Source organism: Propithecus coquereli, unplaced genomic scaffold, assembly GCF_000956105.1.
Source record: "Propithecus coquereli isolate 6110/MARCELLA unplaced genomic scaffold, Pcoq_1.0 Scaffold262, whole genome shotgun sequence".
NCBI classification, from domain to species: Eukaryota; Metazoa; Chordata; class Mammalia; order Primates; family Indriidae; genus Propithecus; species Propithecus coquereli.
The window spans coordinates 2,208,490-2,228,445 of NW_012148197.1; the positions used below are offsets into that span (position 1 = coordinate 2,208,490).

General features: G+C 45.7%; 1 protein-coding gene across 1 annotated transcript in view; it reads right to left on the minus strand.

Annotated features, from left to right (window-relative positions):
* The window catches only part of ABCC4 (ATP-binding cassette, sub-family C (CFTR/MRP), member 4), a 244,430-nt gene extending 227,142 nt beyond the window's left edge, over positions 1-17,288 (minus strand). The window contains exon 1 of the mRNA XM_012647333.1: positions 17,215-17,288. Coding sequence (XP_012502787.1) covers positions 17,215-17,288 — 74 coding nt within the window. The remainder of the gene's footprint in view (positions 1-17,214) is intronic.
* Between the last annotated feature and the right edge of the window lie 2,668 nt (positions 17,289-19,956).

Sequence of the window (19,956 nt, forward strand, 5' to 3'; positions counted from 1 at the left end):
TTATATTAGTCTGCACAAGCTTCCATAAAAAAATACCACAGGGGCCAGCCATGGTGGCTCACGCCTGTAATGCTAGCACTCTGGAAGGCTGAGGTGGGTGGATCGTTTGAGCTCAGGAGTTCGAGACCAGCCTGAGCAAGACCGAGACCCCATCTCTACTAAAAAAAATAGAAAGAAATTAGCTGGACAACTAAAAATATACATAAAAAAAAAATTAGCCAGGCATGGTGGCTCGTGCCTGTAGTCCCAGCTACTCGGGAGGCTGAGGCAGAAGGATCTCTTGAGCCCAGGAGTCTGAGGTTGCTGTAAGCTAGGCTGACACCACGACACTCTAGCCCGGGCAACAGAGTGAGACTCTGTCCCCCCAAAAAATAAAATAAACTAAAGTAAATACCACAATCTGAGGAGCTTACACAACAGAAATTTATTCTCTCACAGTTCTCGAGGCTAGAAGTCTAAGATCAAGGTGTCAGCAGGTTGGCTCCTTCTGAGGGCTACGAGGGAAGGAACTGTACCAGGCCCCTCTCCTGGGCTGGAAGTGGTCATCTTCTCCCTGTATCTTCACATTTTCTTGCCTCTTACCTCACTGTATCCAAAGTTCCTCTTCTTATGAGGTTATCAGTCACACTGGATTGCAATCCATACTAATGGCTTCATTTACCCTTAATTACCTCTTTATAAAGACTCTGTCTTCAAATACAACCACATTCTGAAGTACTAGGGGTTACAAGTTCAATATGAATTTTGGGAGGCCACAATTCAGCCCATAACATGGGTGGATGGAGGAGGCAGGTCCAGACTTAGTAAAGGAGCAGGCGCTCCCTGGAGCCAAGTTTTGAAACTGAAAGGTTTCCTGAGAGGCAGGAAAGACCCATGGGAGGCAGGTCCAGATCCACTGAAGGAGGCTTTGGAGGTGCATCCTTGCAGCACAGCAGCCTTCTTAATTTGCTCAAGAGCAGGGATTCTTAAACTGTGGGTTAGGAACCCCCAAAGTCAATTTAGTAGGTCACGACCATGATCAGTACTTCTGTTTAATGAAACAGAATAGAAAATATCAGTGTGTTATGTTTCATAAGAGAATATTGTTGCTTGAAAACTTTCCACTTTATTAAAATACATGTATGCTAAATATGTGTGTGAGAGAGAGAATATACACGTCTTGGGTCATTATGGGTGTAAAACCTGTAGAACATAATCAAAAACATTTAAAAACTGGCCCTACAGCAGTGAGTCTCAAACTTCAGCATGCATCAGCATTGCCTAATTAAACCAGACTGCTGGGCCACATCCCCAGAGTTTCCAAGTCAGGGGGTCTACGTGAGGCCTGAGGGTTCACGGGTGATGCTGATGCTGCTAGTCCCAGAACCACTTTGAGAACCACTGCTCCAGAGCTGTGCTGTCCAACACAGGAGCCACTGGTCACATATGGCCAGAGCACAGAGTGACAATGGGGAAGTGAATTCTGAAGAAGATCCTCAGATCCCTTCCCTCCCTTAATTTCAACAGTCCCATCTTCTTGGGGACAGAGACTTCTTAGGAACTGGAGCTTAGTACTAACAGGCCCCTACTATAGGCCCCTAAAAGATTCCCTCCTCCCACAAGAGACCAGAGGATCTTGCCAGGCTGTGCTGTCCATGAACCTGCCCACAGTTCCCGGGTGGCCTTCCCTCAGCCGCCTCTCACTTGGACCTGCAGCTGGTTCTTAACTCATTCCCTCCACTCCTGCCCTCTTCTAACTTTCTCTATGTTGCAACCAGAAGGATCTTTTTTTTCTGATGGGTATCTCATGCTGAGAGGCAGCAGAGTGCAGAGATTAAGTGGAGACTCTGGAACCTTACTGCCTGGATTCAAATCCTCACTTTGCCACTTGTTAGCTGTATGATCTTGGGCAAGTGTCTTAACCTCTCTGTAACTCAACTTCTTCACCTTTATACTGGGAATAATAAAGTACCAACCTCAAAACAGTTGTTGGGAGGACAAAATGAGTTAATATGTATAGGCACATATTAACTTCTAGCACATAGTAAGGGCTGTACATGTATTTGCTGTTAATGATGATGTCATCATCCCTGAGGTTCTGTCCCAGGTCCCTCTTTGTCCAGGGCCAACCACCTACTCTCACACTCCCCACCACTGCTCCTCACCCCCCAGCCCTCGCCCCCTGCTGAACTGGGAGGGAAGGCTAACTAAGAGCGCATCTGGCTTTGACCAGGTGTTTCTTTAAAAAGACTTCACTGTCTGGAGATCTAATCCTCTAGACTAGAGCGGTGCTATCCAACAGAATTTTCTGAAACGATAGAAATGTTCTAGACCTACAGAGAAAGGAAAAGGCAAATTAGGAATTTCTTTTTATCAGTGTAATAAGTGTCCCCTACACCAAAGGGAACATAGAAGGCACAATCAGTTAGAATGGCATCAAAGTTGTCCTATTTGTTCATTCTAGAATAGTAACTGAGCAGCTTTGTGCCACGACTGGGTCAGGCACTGGAGACACACATATGGCAATAAACATGCAGGCAGGGACACTGCCCTCATGGAGCTCACAGTCTAGCAGCTACGTTGTCAACACAGTCTTCGTGGTGGACAACCCCACTGCTTGGCACACAGCAGAGGCTTAAAAGTGTTTATAGTCTGACTCCCACTGGAACAAACGCCCCTTAGGGCAGGGACAGGGCTCACTCACCAGTCTATCCCCAACACCTGTAACCCAGAGAGGTAACATCATGTTGCAGCTGAGAGCAAGGACTGCAGGCTAGGCGAGGCTGCTGACCTGGTTTGAACCTAGGCTCTGCCACTGACAGACTGTGTGACCCCGGGAAGTAATAGCACCTACCCCACAGGTCTGTTATGAGAATTAAATAAGTTAATATCTGTCAGGTAGTTAGCATAGCTCCCTGCCTCCAATAAGCAATACATAAAGGTAAAGTTAAAAAAAAAAAAAAACAGCAATTGACATATACCAGGTCCACATTCTTTGAATAACAGGCTAGAGGTTGGTTGACAGATAGGTTTTCAGGAAGGTTTTCAAAGCAGAGTCCAGAGGTGGGTACTCTAGCCAGGGTACAGCGTGAGCTAAGGGAACAGGACAGCACATATGAGGTGTGACTGGGGAAACGCATCAAGTGCTGACTGCCCAGGAACAACAGATATACAAGAAGGATAAGCTAAGTTGGGCCCATGCCAAGGAGAGCATGGAATGCCAAAGAGGATGCCCTCAACGGCTTGGAGCAGAAAGCAGCAGAGCTGTGCTCTGTAAAGATGAAGCCTGCAGTAGTTAGGCTGGAATCAGAAATAACTGAGCGCCGCCAGTCACTACATGGCAACTGATTTCCTTCTATCACTGACCGGACTCTTCCCTGCGTTCGGACAACTGTGAGCACGTACACCTAGGTTACCAGGCGCAATGACGCTAGTAATGGAAAGAGGGAAGTCAGCCAGCAAAGGCTGACTGGGGCAGCTTCAACCCTGTTGCTCTGCTGTGAAACTGCTTTCCAGAAGACTTCTTGGGGATGTACTAACACTGCCTTAGAATTTTCAAAACACTTCCAGATAGTGGCCCAGTTCTGAGTATGAACTAAATTTCCCTTTACTGTCTTTCTTTTATTTTTTTAATAGATCATCATTTCTGGAAAGCAGTTACTAACAGGTCACTTCTCCAATCATCAGAGACAGATACTATACACTCTCCCCCTATTACCTTCCTGCTGACTTACCCTGCTTGATTGGAGGTGGGGAAGAAAAATAAACATATAGAACTTTATTATTGTATTATCCTTAGGCTGGGCACAGTGGCTCAAACCTGTAATCCCAGCACTTTGGGAGGCCAAGGTGGAAAATCACTCGAGCCCAGGAGTCCAAGACCAGCCCACAACATAGCATGGTTGTGCATGGTGACACACACCTTTAGTCCCAGCTACTTGGGATGCTGAAGTGGGAGGATCACTTGAGCCCAGGAGTTTGAGGCTGCAGTGGGCTACGATCAGGCCACTGCACTGAAGCCTGGTGACAGAGCCAGAGCCTATCTCTAAAAATAAATAAATAAAATAAAACAAAATATGTTATTATCCTTAAAAATATAAATCTTGGGGCCAGACACAGTGGTATGAGCCTGTAGTCCTAGCTACTGGGGAGGCTGAGGCGGGAAGAATGCTCCAGGCCACCAGACCAAGGCTTTAGCACACTATGATTATGCCTGTGAATAGCCACTGCACTCCAACCTGGGCAACACAGCCAGACCCCATCTCTAAAAAAGTAAATAAATTGTGTATATGTGTGGGGATATATATATATACACACACACGTATACATATATATATACATATAAACACTCTTGAACATGCCAAGAGTAGGTTTAATTCCCCCAAATTAGAGAAGAGGATACCAAAACCCAGAGTGATCATATGTCTTGCCCAAGGTCACACACAAGCTAATAAACACAAGATCATAGACTAGAACCTGGGTCTTCTGGCTCCAGTATGAGGCTCTCTCCATAATACCTACCTTCTTGCTTGCTCCTATCTAAGGTACAGGTGTCAGCAACTCAAAATTCAAGAAATTCAGATTAAGACTAACGTAATAATTTACAATCACTAATTAAGCATATTAAGTGCAAGATGCTCAGCTAGACATTAAGAGATAAAGATATAGAAGACAGTGGTTTCTGCCCTCAAAGAGATAACAATTCAGTAAAAAAAAATGTTTAAAGTCACAAATGAATAAAGATTTAAATAAGACTTGGTCACTTAAGGCAATAAAAAGACATGATAAAAGGATAAATTTAGCAACAATCCTCACTGCGCCATTTCTTGAGGGCCTAATATGTACTAGGCACCTATTAATACATACACTCTGCCAGGTAAAATCTACTAAGAATATAGTATCTGTTTTTTTTGTTTTTTTTTTGAGACAGAGTCTCACTTTGTTGCCCTGCTAGAGCGAGTGCCATGGCGTCAGCCTAGCTCACAGCAACCTCAGACTCCTGGACTCAAGCGATCCTCCTGCCTCAGCCTCCCAAGTAGCTGGGACTACAGGCATGTGCCACCATGCCCGGCTAATTTTTTCTATATATTTTTAGCTGTCCAATTAATTTCTTTCTATTTTTTGGTAGAGACGGGGTCTCGCTCTTGCTCAGGCTGGTCTCGAACTCCTGAGCTCAAACAATCCGCCCGCCTCGGCCTCCCAGAGTGCTAGGATTACAGGCGTGAGCCACCGCACCCGGCCAGTATCTGTTTTATAGTCGAACAAATTGTGCTGCTTATTAACACTTAGAATTCATATTAATGCCACATTTGGGTTCTGTGACACTGAGACCCCTCCAGGTCCAGCCTACTGTGGTAAGCCTTTGATAAATCTCCCTTCTATTCAGAACAGGACAGACACCTTTCACACTGTCTAGAAAGAGAGACTAGCTGGTGACGGATCACTTCAATGGGAGACATTAAAAGTGGTCAGTTGGGTTTATTACATAATCTCAGTCACACTCTGACCAACAAATTGCACCAATAAAGATTTGCAAACAAAGCAAATGACTAGAACTCTTAATTCACAAGTGTGAGATTTCCACTCAATTACCCTCGTGAGCTGAATCAATCTCTGATCCAGGGTGAAGAAATCAACAGTGACACAGTGGCCAAAGCTCATGCTCTAGAATTAGCTGGACCTGACTCAATTCCCAGCTCCATTATGTCCTACCTGGGTGGCCCTCCCTATGTTACCTGGCCCTTGTAGCCTCAGTTTCCTTCACCTGTAACACCAGGACAGAGCCACCCTTGACAAGGGGTTACTATGAGGATCAAAGGACGCAGTATCTCTAACATCCCTGGCACAGAACAAGCCTCCCCTCCCGCCCCCCGACTTGTCGAGCACCTGCAGGGATGACTACGTCCCATGTGGCGATGGATCTCTTGCTTTGAGATCTGCAAGTACTTTGAAAGGAACCTGATAGGGGGTGGGGAACCCTTGGCCAGAAAAATGGAAATATGCACAAAAATGTTTTTGATCGTTGGGAAAGTGTTAATCAGTGGTTCCTGGTCTTCAGTGTTCAGCAGAAACCCTTAGGGAACCTTTTAAAAACACGGATGCCTACGTCCCACTCCAGAGATTGACTCAAACTGCCTAGGTCGGGACCAGTCCTCTGTATTTGTATGGCAATTCAGGTGATTCAATCATAACGAGGGCTGAGAAAACACTGTGAATTAACTAGAAAAAACTTACACAAAATAGAGCTAATAAGCTTAACAGAAATTATGCACATCAACAATTGTTTGAAGGCCACTTAAGAGTACACTCATGAAAGGCAGCACCAAGGGACAGCTGTGTTCATTAGGAGGCAACCACACAAACAAACTTCAATCCTCTCTTTGTGGAGCTTCAGAACGAACTCCCATAACGCAGACGACACAACCTCGCCCGGCACTTGGGGCTGCGTTAATCCAGCACCCACAGTGTTGGTTAGTGGATCAGCCACAAACTCGAGGGCAGTCCTAGGAACTGTCTTTTCTAGCATTCAGACTAAAAAAGTTTTCAAAGAACTTCCAACAGCAACAACGAACTGCCGAACTTTTTCACATCCACGAAATGAAATTAAGCAGGGATAAAACAGAAGTTTAGGTGGGGATAAACCCCATGGACTGTGGGGTCAGTTGGCCACGTGTCCAGTATAGCTCAACTGCATGTATTATTGGCGATGCCCAAATTTATCTCCAGCCCACACTTCCTCCCCGAGCCCTGGACCCATGACCAATTGCCTGCTGAACATCTCCACCTGAAAGTACTGCAGGCAGATCAAACTTAACATGGTCAAAAATAAACTGATCTTCTCCATCCCATTCCTCCTGCAGGCTTCACAATCTCACTTAAAGGTGTCTCCATCCCACCCGTGACTCAAGTTAAACCCACAGAGACATCCTGGACTCTCTCTGACCCCTGAGCTCTACCTGTAAATTATGCCACTTCTACCATCCTGGTCAAGCCCACTATCATCTCCTGCCCGGGTTCCTCAGAAATCTCCTGAAGGTCTTTCTGCTGTGCCCAGGCCTTTCTTTAGTCTATTCTCTTGCAGCAGCTGGAGTGATGCTACCAAATCCTAAGCAGACCATATCACACCTCTTCTCAGAACTTTTCAGTGGACCTCCGCTTCACTCAGTGTAAAGCCCAAGTCTTCCCAATGGCCAAAAAGACTCCACAAGATCTGTTCTCTCGCCCTTGCCATTCCACCCCAAGCATGTCCACAACTCGCTCCCTCGCCTCCTCTAGGCCTTCACTCACACGTGTCTTCTCTGTGAGGCTCTCCCTGGCCACCCAGCCTAAAAGTGTCATCTCTCTTCCCCATATACACACTCTCCCAGCCTCCTTCCCTGCTTTATTTTTTCTTCTTGGCACTTACATCTAACATACTATATTTTGCTGAATGCTTGTTCTTTCACTAAAATTTAAGATCTATGAAGGCAGGGACTGTTATCTATTTTGCTAACTGCCATATCCTAAATGTCTAGAACAGGGGTCGGGAAACATTTTCTGTAAAGGGCTAGATAATAAATATTTTAGGCTTTGCAGGTCACACAGTCTCTTAGCCAATTACTCAACTCTGTCGTTAACACCCATAGACAACATATAAATGAAGGAGCATGGCTGTGTTCTAAAAAAATAGAAATTATTTACAAAAACAGGCAATGGACTGGATTTGACCTGGCCGTAGTGTGCCAATACCTGGTCCAGAACAGATCTGAAACACAGCAATCACTCAAAAATATTTGTAAAATCATTTAAGTAGTTAAAACACTATCCCGTGGTCAGAGCACATCTGGAATATTAATATCCAGTTCTAGATGCCACATTAGAATAAAGACATTGATAAACTAAAGAGCATTCAATTCAAACAGATGGATGAGGGTCTGAAAACCCTGCCACTTAAGGGAAGCCTAGGAACCAGAGAAATTTCTTTAAAAGATTTAATGGGGCCATGACAGCCGTCTTTGAATAACAAAAGGCCAGCGTAGGAAGAGAGGTAGCCAACTTGCTCTGTGCATTGACAAAAAACAAAAGGAGGTAAAAAACGGGTAGAAATTGCCCAGAAGGAAAACTGTAACTCAATACAACATAATTCTGGTCTTCTAATCTGGAGTCAGAAGAACCAAATAATGAATTTCCCCATTGCCCACTGTCTGTAAAGGATTCCTGCACTGATCATGGGCCAGAAGATCTCTCCTTTTCAACCCTATAATTCTCTGACGCTAATGACAAAGGGCAGACAGGAGCTAGCCCAGGGAAAAGAGCAGAGATTAGCCCCAAGAAGAGGCCAGCACAGAAGTGGGTGTGGAACTAGGAAATGGAATTAGGAACTAACCAGGAACTACAGAAGGGCTATAAGTGTTCACTGGGTACAAGACTGGGGAGATGGGAGAAGCGAAGTCTGAACGTCAGCTGGGATGAAAGAGGGAAGGAGGGTGACCACACACCACCAGCGAGCAGGGAGGGCATGACAGAGGGTGTCCATCCCCCACACATCACAGGACACACTATCCCCATCTATGGAGTGACCTGCACACGCTTGTCTCCTGTGGGGATGACTCCCACCTTCTCCATCCAAGTTCCAGCAGGAGGGTCAACCCTCCCCAAAACACCCCACCCTCTACTTCAGCATACACGATGCCAGGTCAGGAGACTACTGGACACGTGGACCACGTGTTCTACCCGCCCCCTGTGGCCCGAGGTGACCATGGGACTCAGACCCAGCCAACAGGATATGAATGCAAATGGTGTGTCTCACTTCCAAGCTTGGAACAAAAAGCCTGCCCTCCTCAACAGCCTCTGTCCAGATGAATAAAGACTCAACAGAGAGGACCCACAGACCAAGAGGACAGCCAAGCCACGAATAAGTGGCCCAGCCAGGAATAAGTGCATGGTGCAGCTCCCCCGACACCAGTGACCCAGAGTGGACCACAGCAGAAGAATCGTGGTTTGGGTTGTTTTAATGAAGCCACAGGGACTGGGGGTGGGGCTTGTTTTTTCAGCAACTAACATTTACATAATACAATAACTGCCTCCCCCACTAGGCTGTGTGAGCTCTTTGAGAACAGTCATGTTATTTTATTCTCATGGATTCGAACCTGGTGACAGAGAAGGTACTCAAATGTTTGCTGAATAATCTAAACCACAGGGGGGTCAAGTCAGTAACCCTAGCCTCCCAAGCACCACCCAAGTAGAACTGGACTCCAAGGACTAAGAAAGACCAAAAAAAAGAGGCTCCCAAACTTTAGCCTCTGAATCACCCAGGAAGCACTCTAAAAAACGCAGATTTCATGATGCCACCCCAACCCCAAGAGATTATGATTCTGTGGGTAAAGAATGGGACTCAAAAATTTCCATTTTTAGCCTGTCTGGGAAATAAAGTGTGCCAATAAAAAAAATGAAAACATTAGCCAGGCGCAGTGGCTCACGCTTGTAATCCCAGCACTTTGTGAGGTTGAGGCAGGAGGATCTTGAGGCCAGGAGTTCAAGAGCAGGCTGGGCAACACAGCAAGACCCTGTCGCTGCAAAAAATAAGAAAAACTAGTTGGGTGTGGTGGCACGCGCCTGTAGTCCCAGCTATTTGGGAGGCTGAGGCGGGAAGATCACTGAAGCCCAGGAGTTCAAGGCTGCAGTGAGCTATAATAGTGCCAGCCCGGGCGATGGAGCAAGCCTCTGTCTCTTTTAAAAAAAAAAAAAAAAAAAGAAAGAAAGAAAAAGAAAATTTTAACTTATAAATGTTAACAAGATGAAGGTGACCTTTTTGGTATTCATTTAGTATTTACTGCTTACTCTTCACCAGACACTATTCTTACTTACTTATTATTTGAGAGTCAGGGTCTCCCTCTGTCACCTAGGCTGAAGTGCAATGATGCAATCACACCTCACTGCAGCCTCGAACTCCTGGGCTCATGAGATCTTCCTGCCTCGTCTCCCTAGTACGTGGCACTTACAGGCATGAGCCACCACGCCCAGCTGCCAGATATTATTCTAAATGTTTAACAGTGTTTAGTTCACTTAATGCTCTCTCTCAGCCACCCTACAAGGTGGTTATGATTATTCCTGCCTTACAGATGAGGAAACTTGCCCATGGTCAGGTAAACATCAGAGCTCAGACTGACACCCGGGCAATCTATCAGATGGGCACTGCTCCACTTTGGACCCCGGCCTGGGTGAGAGCTCAGTGTTGTAATCACTGTGCATCTGGCATTAGCTTGCTTTCCAGTGTTCACTCCTACAAACTTCACAATCCAGTGGCTCACACAGAGGCCACCACATTTTATCAGGGCCCGATCCTGGCTCTGATGTCCCTTTTAAGGCAAAGGTGTTTAAAGATCTGCCTCATCTGAAAAGCCCATCTGTGTGAGAAATGATGGAAGACGGCTTGGACAGCAGATCCTGAAGGACCCCAAAAGCCACACTAAAGAATTTTGGTTTGCTCTGAAGAGTAGCAGGAGGCAAGAGAGGTTTGTAAGCAATAAAATGGCATGAATTTGTCTTAGGACAAAGACTGGTAGCAGAAGACCCACCGGGAGGAAAAGAAGCCACGTATGAGCTACGGCCAGAGCAAGCATGGGGAGGAACACACACTCCAAGAGGGTGGGGATATCTGTGCCCCTCTTTCCCTGTAGATCCCAAACACTGGCATTCAGGAAACATTTGCTGAATGAATGAATGACTCCAAGGGACATTTCTAAAATTGAATCAGTAAGATTTGATGTCAGTGGCTGAGGGTGAAGGTTTATGCCTTAAAAACTGATGGATAATAATGCCAACAACCCACACATAACATAATGAAGAGAAGGGAGGAAAACATGCTTCAGATGCATGCACATATAAAGAGCATATTCATTCACTAACATGACTTTGAAAGGTCTGCTGGATACATATATCAGCATATTAGTCAGCATTAGTCAGCATATATTCATTCCGTCAACCAACATTTATCTGTTGGGAGCTAGAGTTCAGCAGATAGGCACTTATCTCCGCTGGCCTTGGCCTGTGACAGGGCACACCCATGGCATATTCTGATGATCTGAGCAGCAACTCAGCTGTGGCACTGCCACCTCCTAGGTATGAGGCTCCTGACAAGCTGACCAACCTCTGTGGACCTCAATATCTTCATTTGTAAAGTATGATGATGCCTGCCTCATAGACTTGAGGATTAAACGAGATATTACATATGAAACTGAGCAAAATTCAGAGCCCACAGAAGTATTCCATAGGTGTTAGTGATTATCAGTATTATCGGCTAAATGGGTCCATCTGATCCACGATTCTCAACCTGTGGTCTGAGAACTGCTGCCTGCATAAGTGTCCTGAAGTAACTGTTAATTGCAGTGCCTGTATCTGCATTTTTAAGAGCATATCAGAAAATATTGCTAACATATATAAACATGATGTTTAACATCTAGAGAAAATATTATGCTAACCTTTGCAGTTTGCTGCCTTCAGTTTCCAGTTATCTTTATGTACATACATAATAAAAAGATATCTTTAAAAGGTTAATCTTTAAATGGGTCTAAAACTTATCTTCCTATCTCTTGAGGTCAGGAATTTACCTTTCCCCACACAAACGTCCTGGCACTCTCTACACAGTACAAGTAAGTAAATAAATGATAATCAGGCCATGTGAGGTTGGAACCCCGTCTTCAGGCATCGCCTGGCCATGGCAACCTGGGCTTCTCCTGATCCTTTAACTCTGCACAGGGTGAGCTGCCTTAACTACCTTCTCCGGAGAGATTCCCCTGCATGCAGCCACACGGAAACTGCAAGGCCGAGGACAGAACCTGAGTCTGTCCAACTCCAAAGCCCAAGTCTTTCCACTGCACTACTGGCATCCCCCTTACACAATTTTCACTGACACAGAACTACTCAAAGAAAACACCTGCAGATGTTTACAGCTCACACACAGGGGAATGCGTGGAGGCACCCCCTGTGGTAAGAGGGACAAGGATCCTTGGTCCCGTCAAACAGTTACAGGCAAGACTGAGGAGGAAATGTCACATTGTACATAGTGCCCGGGCCCCGCACCCCAGCAGAGCAGACCTAGCCTGGGAGATGAACTTCAAAGAGGGAGGGGAGTCAACAGAATGGGGCCACAGGAACGACTCAGACAAATTATCCACTTGACACATTTTAATGGACACTGGTTAACACCTCTCATGCTGACCGGATGTGGACTGTAAAAAAAAAAATCAAAAATAAAGTATAGATTTATAAAATGTGTTATACTGTTTATTTCACTTCAGGGAATTAGTAGTAAATTGTAATACCCCTTCCAGGTGTTCCACATCTGGTTTGGGGCTGTAGTTACTGTAAAAAAATTGCCAAAACTGATCAAACTGAAGGCTTAACAAAGGGGAACTAGGTCAGGCCACAGAAGGAGCCTGGAAAGCTAACCTAGGCTCCAACTACAACATTTAGAGTTGTGACTCTTAATAAAGAATAATAATAACAAAGAGATTCGCATAAGAGGTATTCCAAAAATGGTGCAAAAAATCCTAATGTAAAATTGTATTGACGCTGACTGAGGGCCTCCCACAGCCAACCTCCCTAAGCCGTCCCCTACCCTCAGCCATTTGCATGTTTCTGCAGCAATGTCATCAGCTTTCTCTACGACGAGTCTCTAGAGTCTGTCTGGTCACCAGTGGCAGTTTCCACAACAGGATCTCCCTCAACGCCCACATCTGGGGAAAAGTCCTTTGCTGTCAATCTGCAACCTGCTCTTAGCCCCATACCTGCTCTGGGTGAGGCGTGGGCAGAGCAATGCAGAGCACACCTCAAGGGAAGGCTTGCTGGGCACCAGGGAGCAGCAGGGAGCGGACAGTGTCAGGGATTGGACAATCTTGTGCCCAGCTGGGCACAGTTCACAGGCTAGGCCACTTATTTCCAATATTGAGGGAGAGGAAGAATTATTCAATCAACAAAGATGGGAAATGAGCTGCTCTGGAAAAAAATGGGGCCTATCTTATATCAAATCCCGAAAGAAATTCTAGCTGCCTTTATTGTTAAAAATGACAGAATAGCTAAGCAAATGCATATGGTGATTGACCCTGTGACTAAAACAAGATATACTAAGAGCTAAAGCAACAGGAGCACTCCCCAAAAAAACACTTCGATATAATCAATGATCCACAAATTTAAAACTTCGAACAAAAATTAAGAGAAGTAAAAATCTGGAAAAATACTGTAACCACTATTATAAGCTATTTCAAAAACATAAATGTCTCAGAAAAAAAGCAAAAAATCTATTAACAGACAATTTAATGAAATACAAATAAATGGTCAACAGACCATTAAAAATTCAATTATAATTGTCAAATAAATTCTAAATAAAACTGATACTATTCTTAACCTATCAGCTTGGATTTTTTTTAATTCAATATTCAAAATTGACAATGAAATATACACACAAATCGCTATTAAGAAGGCTAACTGGTCCAATCCTGTTGGAAAACCACTTGGCCTTTTACCAGGCATTCTACTTCTGGGAATATAAAAAAGGAAAGACACACCAAAATATAGGTATTACAAAATATACACATTACATCACTATGAGAAATAAACTGTGTTCAACAATAGGGAAAGACTGCATAAATTACAATCATTAAATATCATGTTTTGAAGATTATTTAATGCCGTGAATAAATGTTGAGCACAGAAAATAAAATTAAGAAAACATCAGGAATTCAAAACTATTTACAGTGCCTGTAGTCCCAGCTACAGGGAGCCTGAGGTGGGAGGATCTCTTGAGCCTAGGAGTTTGAGACCAGCCTGGGCAACACAGCAAGACTGTCTCAAAAAAAAAAAAAAAAAAAGAAAAAACTGTTTACAGTTTTACAGAAAAAAATGTGTGTGCATAAAAAAGTTTGGCGGAAGATAAACAATTAAAACATCAGCAGGTATACCTGCCTAACAGAAATAAAGCACCTTATTCCTTTCTTCTTTTTCTATAGTTTTAAATTTCTTACGGGTATAGAAAAAAGTTTTTAAAAATCCATAACAAGTATCAACAGCCATAAGGTATAACTTCTTTTAGACCCCAAGTCCAAATTGTACAATGAATACACCAAAATCCCAACAACATTTTGTATAAAAGTCAGTAAGTTATTGGCCTCATCTGGGTAGGCAGCTAGCTACCAGCTCACTAGTTGAGTAAGCAGATGAAATTTGAGAAGAAATGCAGCAAACACCCAATGAGAAGGTGAAAAAGCAGTTTTTCTCTACAAGGTGGGCCTTGTTTCCGGGTGACCGCTTCCTGGCTGGGTTCATTTCAGCTTTCCCACTTGCAGTGAGAGAGGTACCTAAGTGTCAACCTAGAAGCAATAGGCCAAGGCACAAAATATAATTTAAAAGAGTTTACTTGAGCCAAAGTGAGGACAGCTGTCAGAAGACTCAGAGTCAAATAACCTTGGCTGTGAGCTTCACTCGGCCTTCGTTACTAACAGGTTTTTAAAGGCAAAAAAAGGGGACAGAAAGTGAGCTGATATGACATGGTTTGTCAGGAATTCTCATTTGACTAGGGATTGGCTATACATTGTTAAGCTATAAGGTGTGGGTTATAGTGTTGGAAGCCGCACTGTTAGGTAAATTTATAGCTACTTGCAGCAAAAGCAAGCAGTTTCAAGAGCAGAATACATAGCTCAATGAGGGGAAGTATAATAGAAAATGACCACTCTCATTTTAATGTCTCTGCAGGTGACTCGCATTCCTCAAATTAAAGTTTTCTTTTTTTTCCTCACAAGGAAATCACTTTAACAGCCTCAGACTTTTAGAAGCCCCGAAACTGCAGAAGGTAAGTAAACACAAGGTGGCCATCATTGTCCACAACTGCCCCTCTTTTAAAAGCATAAAATACTGGAACAATACTCTGATGGGAGTAGCTAAAAGCAGTACAGTAGCTTCACCTGGAGCACTTGATGAATGCCCCCACCTGCCAACAACACACACACACACACACACACACACCACCCCCCCCACCCCCCACCCCCAGTTTCTAATTTTACTCAATCAGCTTGGAGTGGGTGCTAGAGAATTTGCAGCTCTTACACTCTCCCAGCTGATGCTGATGCTGCCAGTCTGAGTACCACACTTTGAGAACAGCTACCCTGAAGCACAGTAACACGTTTCCCGTGCATCCTTTCCAACAGCAGGAATTTTAAGAACTTCCCTTAAACTCCAGCCTGCAAGAACAAGGGGCTGTTTGGAATAGCCTGCTTCATGCGTTTTTATTTTTTTCTTTTTTGATATATGGTCCTGCTCTGTTGCCCTGGCTAGAGTGCAGTGGCGTCATCATAGCTCACTGCAACCTCCAACTCCTGGACTCAAGAGATCCTCCTGCCTCAGCCTCCCGAGTAGCTGGCACTACAGGCATACGTTACCACGCCAGGCTAATTTTTCTATTTTTTGTACAGACAAGGTCTAGCTCTTGTTAGAATTCCTAGCCTCAAGCAATCCTCCCAACTCAGCCTCCCAAAGTGCTAGGATGACAGGCCTGAGTCACCAGGCCTGCATTCTCTGTGCATTTAAGAACAAGCACCCCATTGGAAGCAGCTCAGTACAATAGCTCCCAACACAGGCTTGTGAGCCAAACTGCCCAGGTCTGGACTCTGCTCAGCCACATACTAGCTGTGTGATCCCAGGCAACTTCACCTTTCCATTCCCCTGCACCTACATTTTGAAAATCCACAGAAACTGCATCAAGGGTTCCTTGCCCTGCCTGAAGTTGAGCAGACCATTTGCCTACTTCATGCTATTATTTATAGGAACCACACCCTATCCCTTTCTCCTCCACACCCCTCTCTCTTTAAGAGCAGGGCTGCCAAACCACAAGGAAAGGCTCCTACAAAGAGTGCATTACAATTAAGAGTGGGTGACTCATCCTCTTGGGATCCCTTAGGTTTTCCCATTAAAAAAAAGGAAATATCAGAATATGTGGGAAAGATGGAAGGGCAGAGTTCAAGAAACAGAAAATCTACTAATTAAATAAATGTGAATAAAGTCCAAAGATACAGGCCCACCTAATTAGTACTCCAGGATAGGAGATGAAAACTTTTAGAGTGTCACCTCCCATGAGCCTTTCTTCACCTGTTACCTTGCACAAGAGCGGTAGAGCTAGGGGCCCTTCAGTGGTTTTAGGATGGCAGGACTCCTGGTCAGAACCACCTGCGCCAAGACCATGGATCGTCTCTCTGAAGGCTGGAGATTCTAAAAAGACAACACAGGTTTTGGGGGCCGCACACCCAGTGCAGTCCTCAAAGGTGGAGGTGAAAATATTGCAAATAGGGACCAAAGGCTGGTCAAAGATATACTGCAGTCGTGGCTAGGCGTCTCTTAGTCAAAAGCAAAACGTGAAGCCATGCGCGGTGGCCAGTGTTTGTAAGGTAACCCCAGAATCCCAGGGACTGGGAGGCTGAGGCGGGAGGATCTCTTGAGCCCAGGAGTTGGAGACCAGTCTGTGGCGAGACTCATCTCAAAAAGAAGAAGAAGAAAAAAAGGCAAAACGTGGAAGCAGATCTTGTTCAAGAACAATGTCCCCATTCATAAGTAAAATACTAAAGTGTTATTTTACCCACATGGAATTTACCATAAACTAGGTATCATGACACCCAGGGACACATACACACGGATAGACATCTGGACACGGAGAGACACACAGCGGGAACCGGGTGGAGTTAGACCGAGTTGTCTCCTAGGGAATATCGGAAAAGGTGGGGACACTATTGGAAGATGGCATTAGTCCAGCACACTAAATTAGGTTTTGGCTGAAATCAGATAAAGGAAACTGTTCATCATAAGCTGCTTACTTAAAAAGAAAAAGGTGCCGTTTCAGTTCAGGGGACTGCGAATCCCCGAGCCGCAGGTGGGAAGGCGGCGAAGGGTGGGCGTGTAAGGGGTCCAGTCCCTCTCCCGCGGGGCAATGATCCCCGCTTTAGGCGCCTCGGTTCTCCGCCTGCCCTCCCGCCCGGGCATTGCAAGCTAGCGGGGCTCGAGCAGCAAGGCAGCTGGCCCTGCGCTCCCGCCGCCGGGTCCCCGTCGCCCTCCCGGAGCGCAGGTGGGGACCACGCGGCCGGCGTGGGGCGGCACCGGCGGCAGCGGTAAGCCCCGGCGTGGACTCCAGAGCACGGGAAACCCTCCCCTCGCCACCACCCGCAGAAGGGGCTGGCCAGGGCGGCACGGTGGCCCGGCTAGGGCGGGGGCGCTCACCAGAAGAACACGCGCGAGCAGAGGTTCGCGTCCCGCAGCGGGTTGGGCTTCACCTCCGCGTACACGGGCTGCATCTTGCCGGGCGGGGCGGGCACGGGCCGGGGTCGCGCAGCTCGGGCGGCGGTGGCCGCAGGCTCTGCTCCAGCAGGCGCGAGTAGGGATGCTGGAGCTGCGGCCGCCGCGCCGGTCCGCTGGATGGGAGCCCGAGAGCCAGCCGCTTCCGGGAGCTGGGCGCCGGCGGCACGCCCCGTCCCCGCCTCCCGGGCTCGCCGCCGCCCAGGCCGCCTTGGGGGCGCCCGCTCCGCGCCGCCGCCTGGAGCCCGGGAGCTGCGCGCCGCGTGCGAGCGCGGCCGGGGGCGGCGAGTGACGCGGTGGCAGGAGACGCGCGGGGAGCCCGGGGCTGCGCGTAGGTGAGGCGGGGCTGGATGAGGGCTCCGGCGGGCGCGCCCACGTGCTCCGAGCGACTGCGGACGGTGCCCCAGTTCGAGATCCGAGTCAAGGCGCAGGCCCTCAAGGTGACGGCTGGGGGCAGGCGCCGGCTCTGGCCCCCCTGCCGCTCGGAAACGCCCGCTCGGCTGCGGCTTTATGGAGATGACCGAGCTGCCGGGCGGCTCCAGCTGCCCGCCCCTGGGCGCGTTGCCCTCCTCAGGACCAAACAGGGGTGCTGTGGGAGGTCCAGCAACCTGTGAGCCAGACAGCTGACCTCGGACAACAGCTGGGCTTAGTCCAGATTATCTTTCTAGAGCTGCAAGACCTAAAGAAAGGCAGGTAACATGAGAGGAGACCTCAAAGATGAATGAATGCTGCTTTCACTGGGGGCGGGCTTTTGGCATCTCACGTGTCGCATTGTGTGGTGGACCTCAGTGAGCTTTTTGCTGCCCTCTTAGATTGGGAAAGGAAGTTTCCAGAAGAGAGAGACTGCCTTGTGATTTCTTTCATTGCGCCCAGTAAACTGAACGGAATGACAGTGGCAAACGGAACACGTGTTACAGAAGACGCAGTTACGCGCGTTTCTGGGTACTTTCCCTCTCTTTTAACTCTACCGATATCCTATTCAAGGTTATTCTTATTTTACAGACAAGGAAGGTTAGACTCAAAGGCAGAACTTGTTCAAAGTCTTAAAGCCAGTAAATGATGAAACCAGATTTGTAGTCAAGTCTACGTCTGAGTAAGGTGTGTCTGGCTGGTCGTTGTGCATGAGAAATGCCCAGAATACACTCGTTGAATGATTGTAGGAATGGAAGCACAAAATCTTGTTCCAGGTTTGGGGACTCAGGTCCTAAGTCTTCAGTTATTTGTGTGGCGACCTTCAGCCCAACAACTTCACTTTCCTTCAGCCCTGAATGAAAAAAATCGAGATTACAAATTCATGGTGCTTGTAACAAGATCACTTTATTATCCTGTGATAATTTCACACATATGTTTGCTAACATGGTCTCAAAATAATGGCTTTTAAAGACAGCCTTACTATAGACAAACATGTATTTAAAAGCCAAGTGTATAAGAATGGCAAAATGTTGGTAATTTTTGAAGCCAAGTGATGGGTCATCATATCTATTTTATTTTATTTTAGAGACAGGGTCTCACTATGTTGCCCAGGCTGGATTCAGACTCTTGCACTCAAGCTTTCCTACCGCCTCAGCCTACCAAAAAGCTGGGACTGCAGGCTTGTGCCACCATGCCTGGCTCATGTTGGAGAATTTCTATCACAAAAAGGAAGACGCTAATTTGAATATTGTAAGAAAACTATGATCATTCAATTACCTACCTTTCTGTTAGCTCTTTCTCCGAAATACAATCTATAAACCAAAATAGCCCTCACCTGATTTACCATTGCTCCTTGAAACTCCCTAAATTTTCTAGCCTGATAAATGCTCAGCTATCGGTTCTGTTTCAAAGCTGAAGAATCTGTTTGCTAAAGTTAGAATTCTAGTGACTTGCCTTGTCAGACTGTCCCACACGCTCTCTCTACAACTATGTGAGAACCATAAATAGCCATCTCCAAACTGCCAAAGCACTCAGTCCCTCAGCTTCCGCTAAGTTTTTAACTAAGAATAAGTAAAAAGGAAATTACAGCAAAATAATGCAAATAATAGAATAAACACAAATATATAAGTATACTCATTCTCACCTATCAAATCAACAAACATTTTTTTATAAACAGAATATCTAATGCTAATGAGGGCAAAGTGTAATAGGGACTATAATATACTATCAGTAAAGTGTAAATTAGAATAGCCTTTTCAGAAAACAATTCTGCAATATGTATTAAGAGCCTTAAAAGTGTTCATCCCTTTGAGTCAATAATTTCACTCACAGGAATTCCACTTATAGGATCATTGAGGAAAACAATCATAACAGGCAATAATTAATGTACAAATTTATATACAAATAAATTTATCAGAGCAGTGCTTATTATAGTAGAATTTAAACAAACTACCAAAAATGTTCAGCAGCAGCAGAATGATTGAATCATGAATCATTTTTGAACAAGTGCTTTTTGAATGCCTGCCATATGTCAGATATCTTCAAAGCACTGGCAATCAGTGGTAAACAAAACCAATAAGGTTTCTCTTCTCATGGTGCTTACATTCAAGTAGTGGGAGACAGATGATGAACAGGTAAACAAATGAGCACTGGTAATTTCAGGTTGTGATGAGGGCTATGAGGAAAATAAAAAGGATGTGACAGAGTTCCTGGAGGTGGCTGTGTTCAGTCCTGATTTAAACTGGGCAGTAAAGG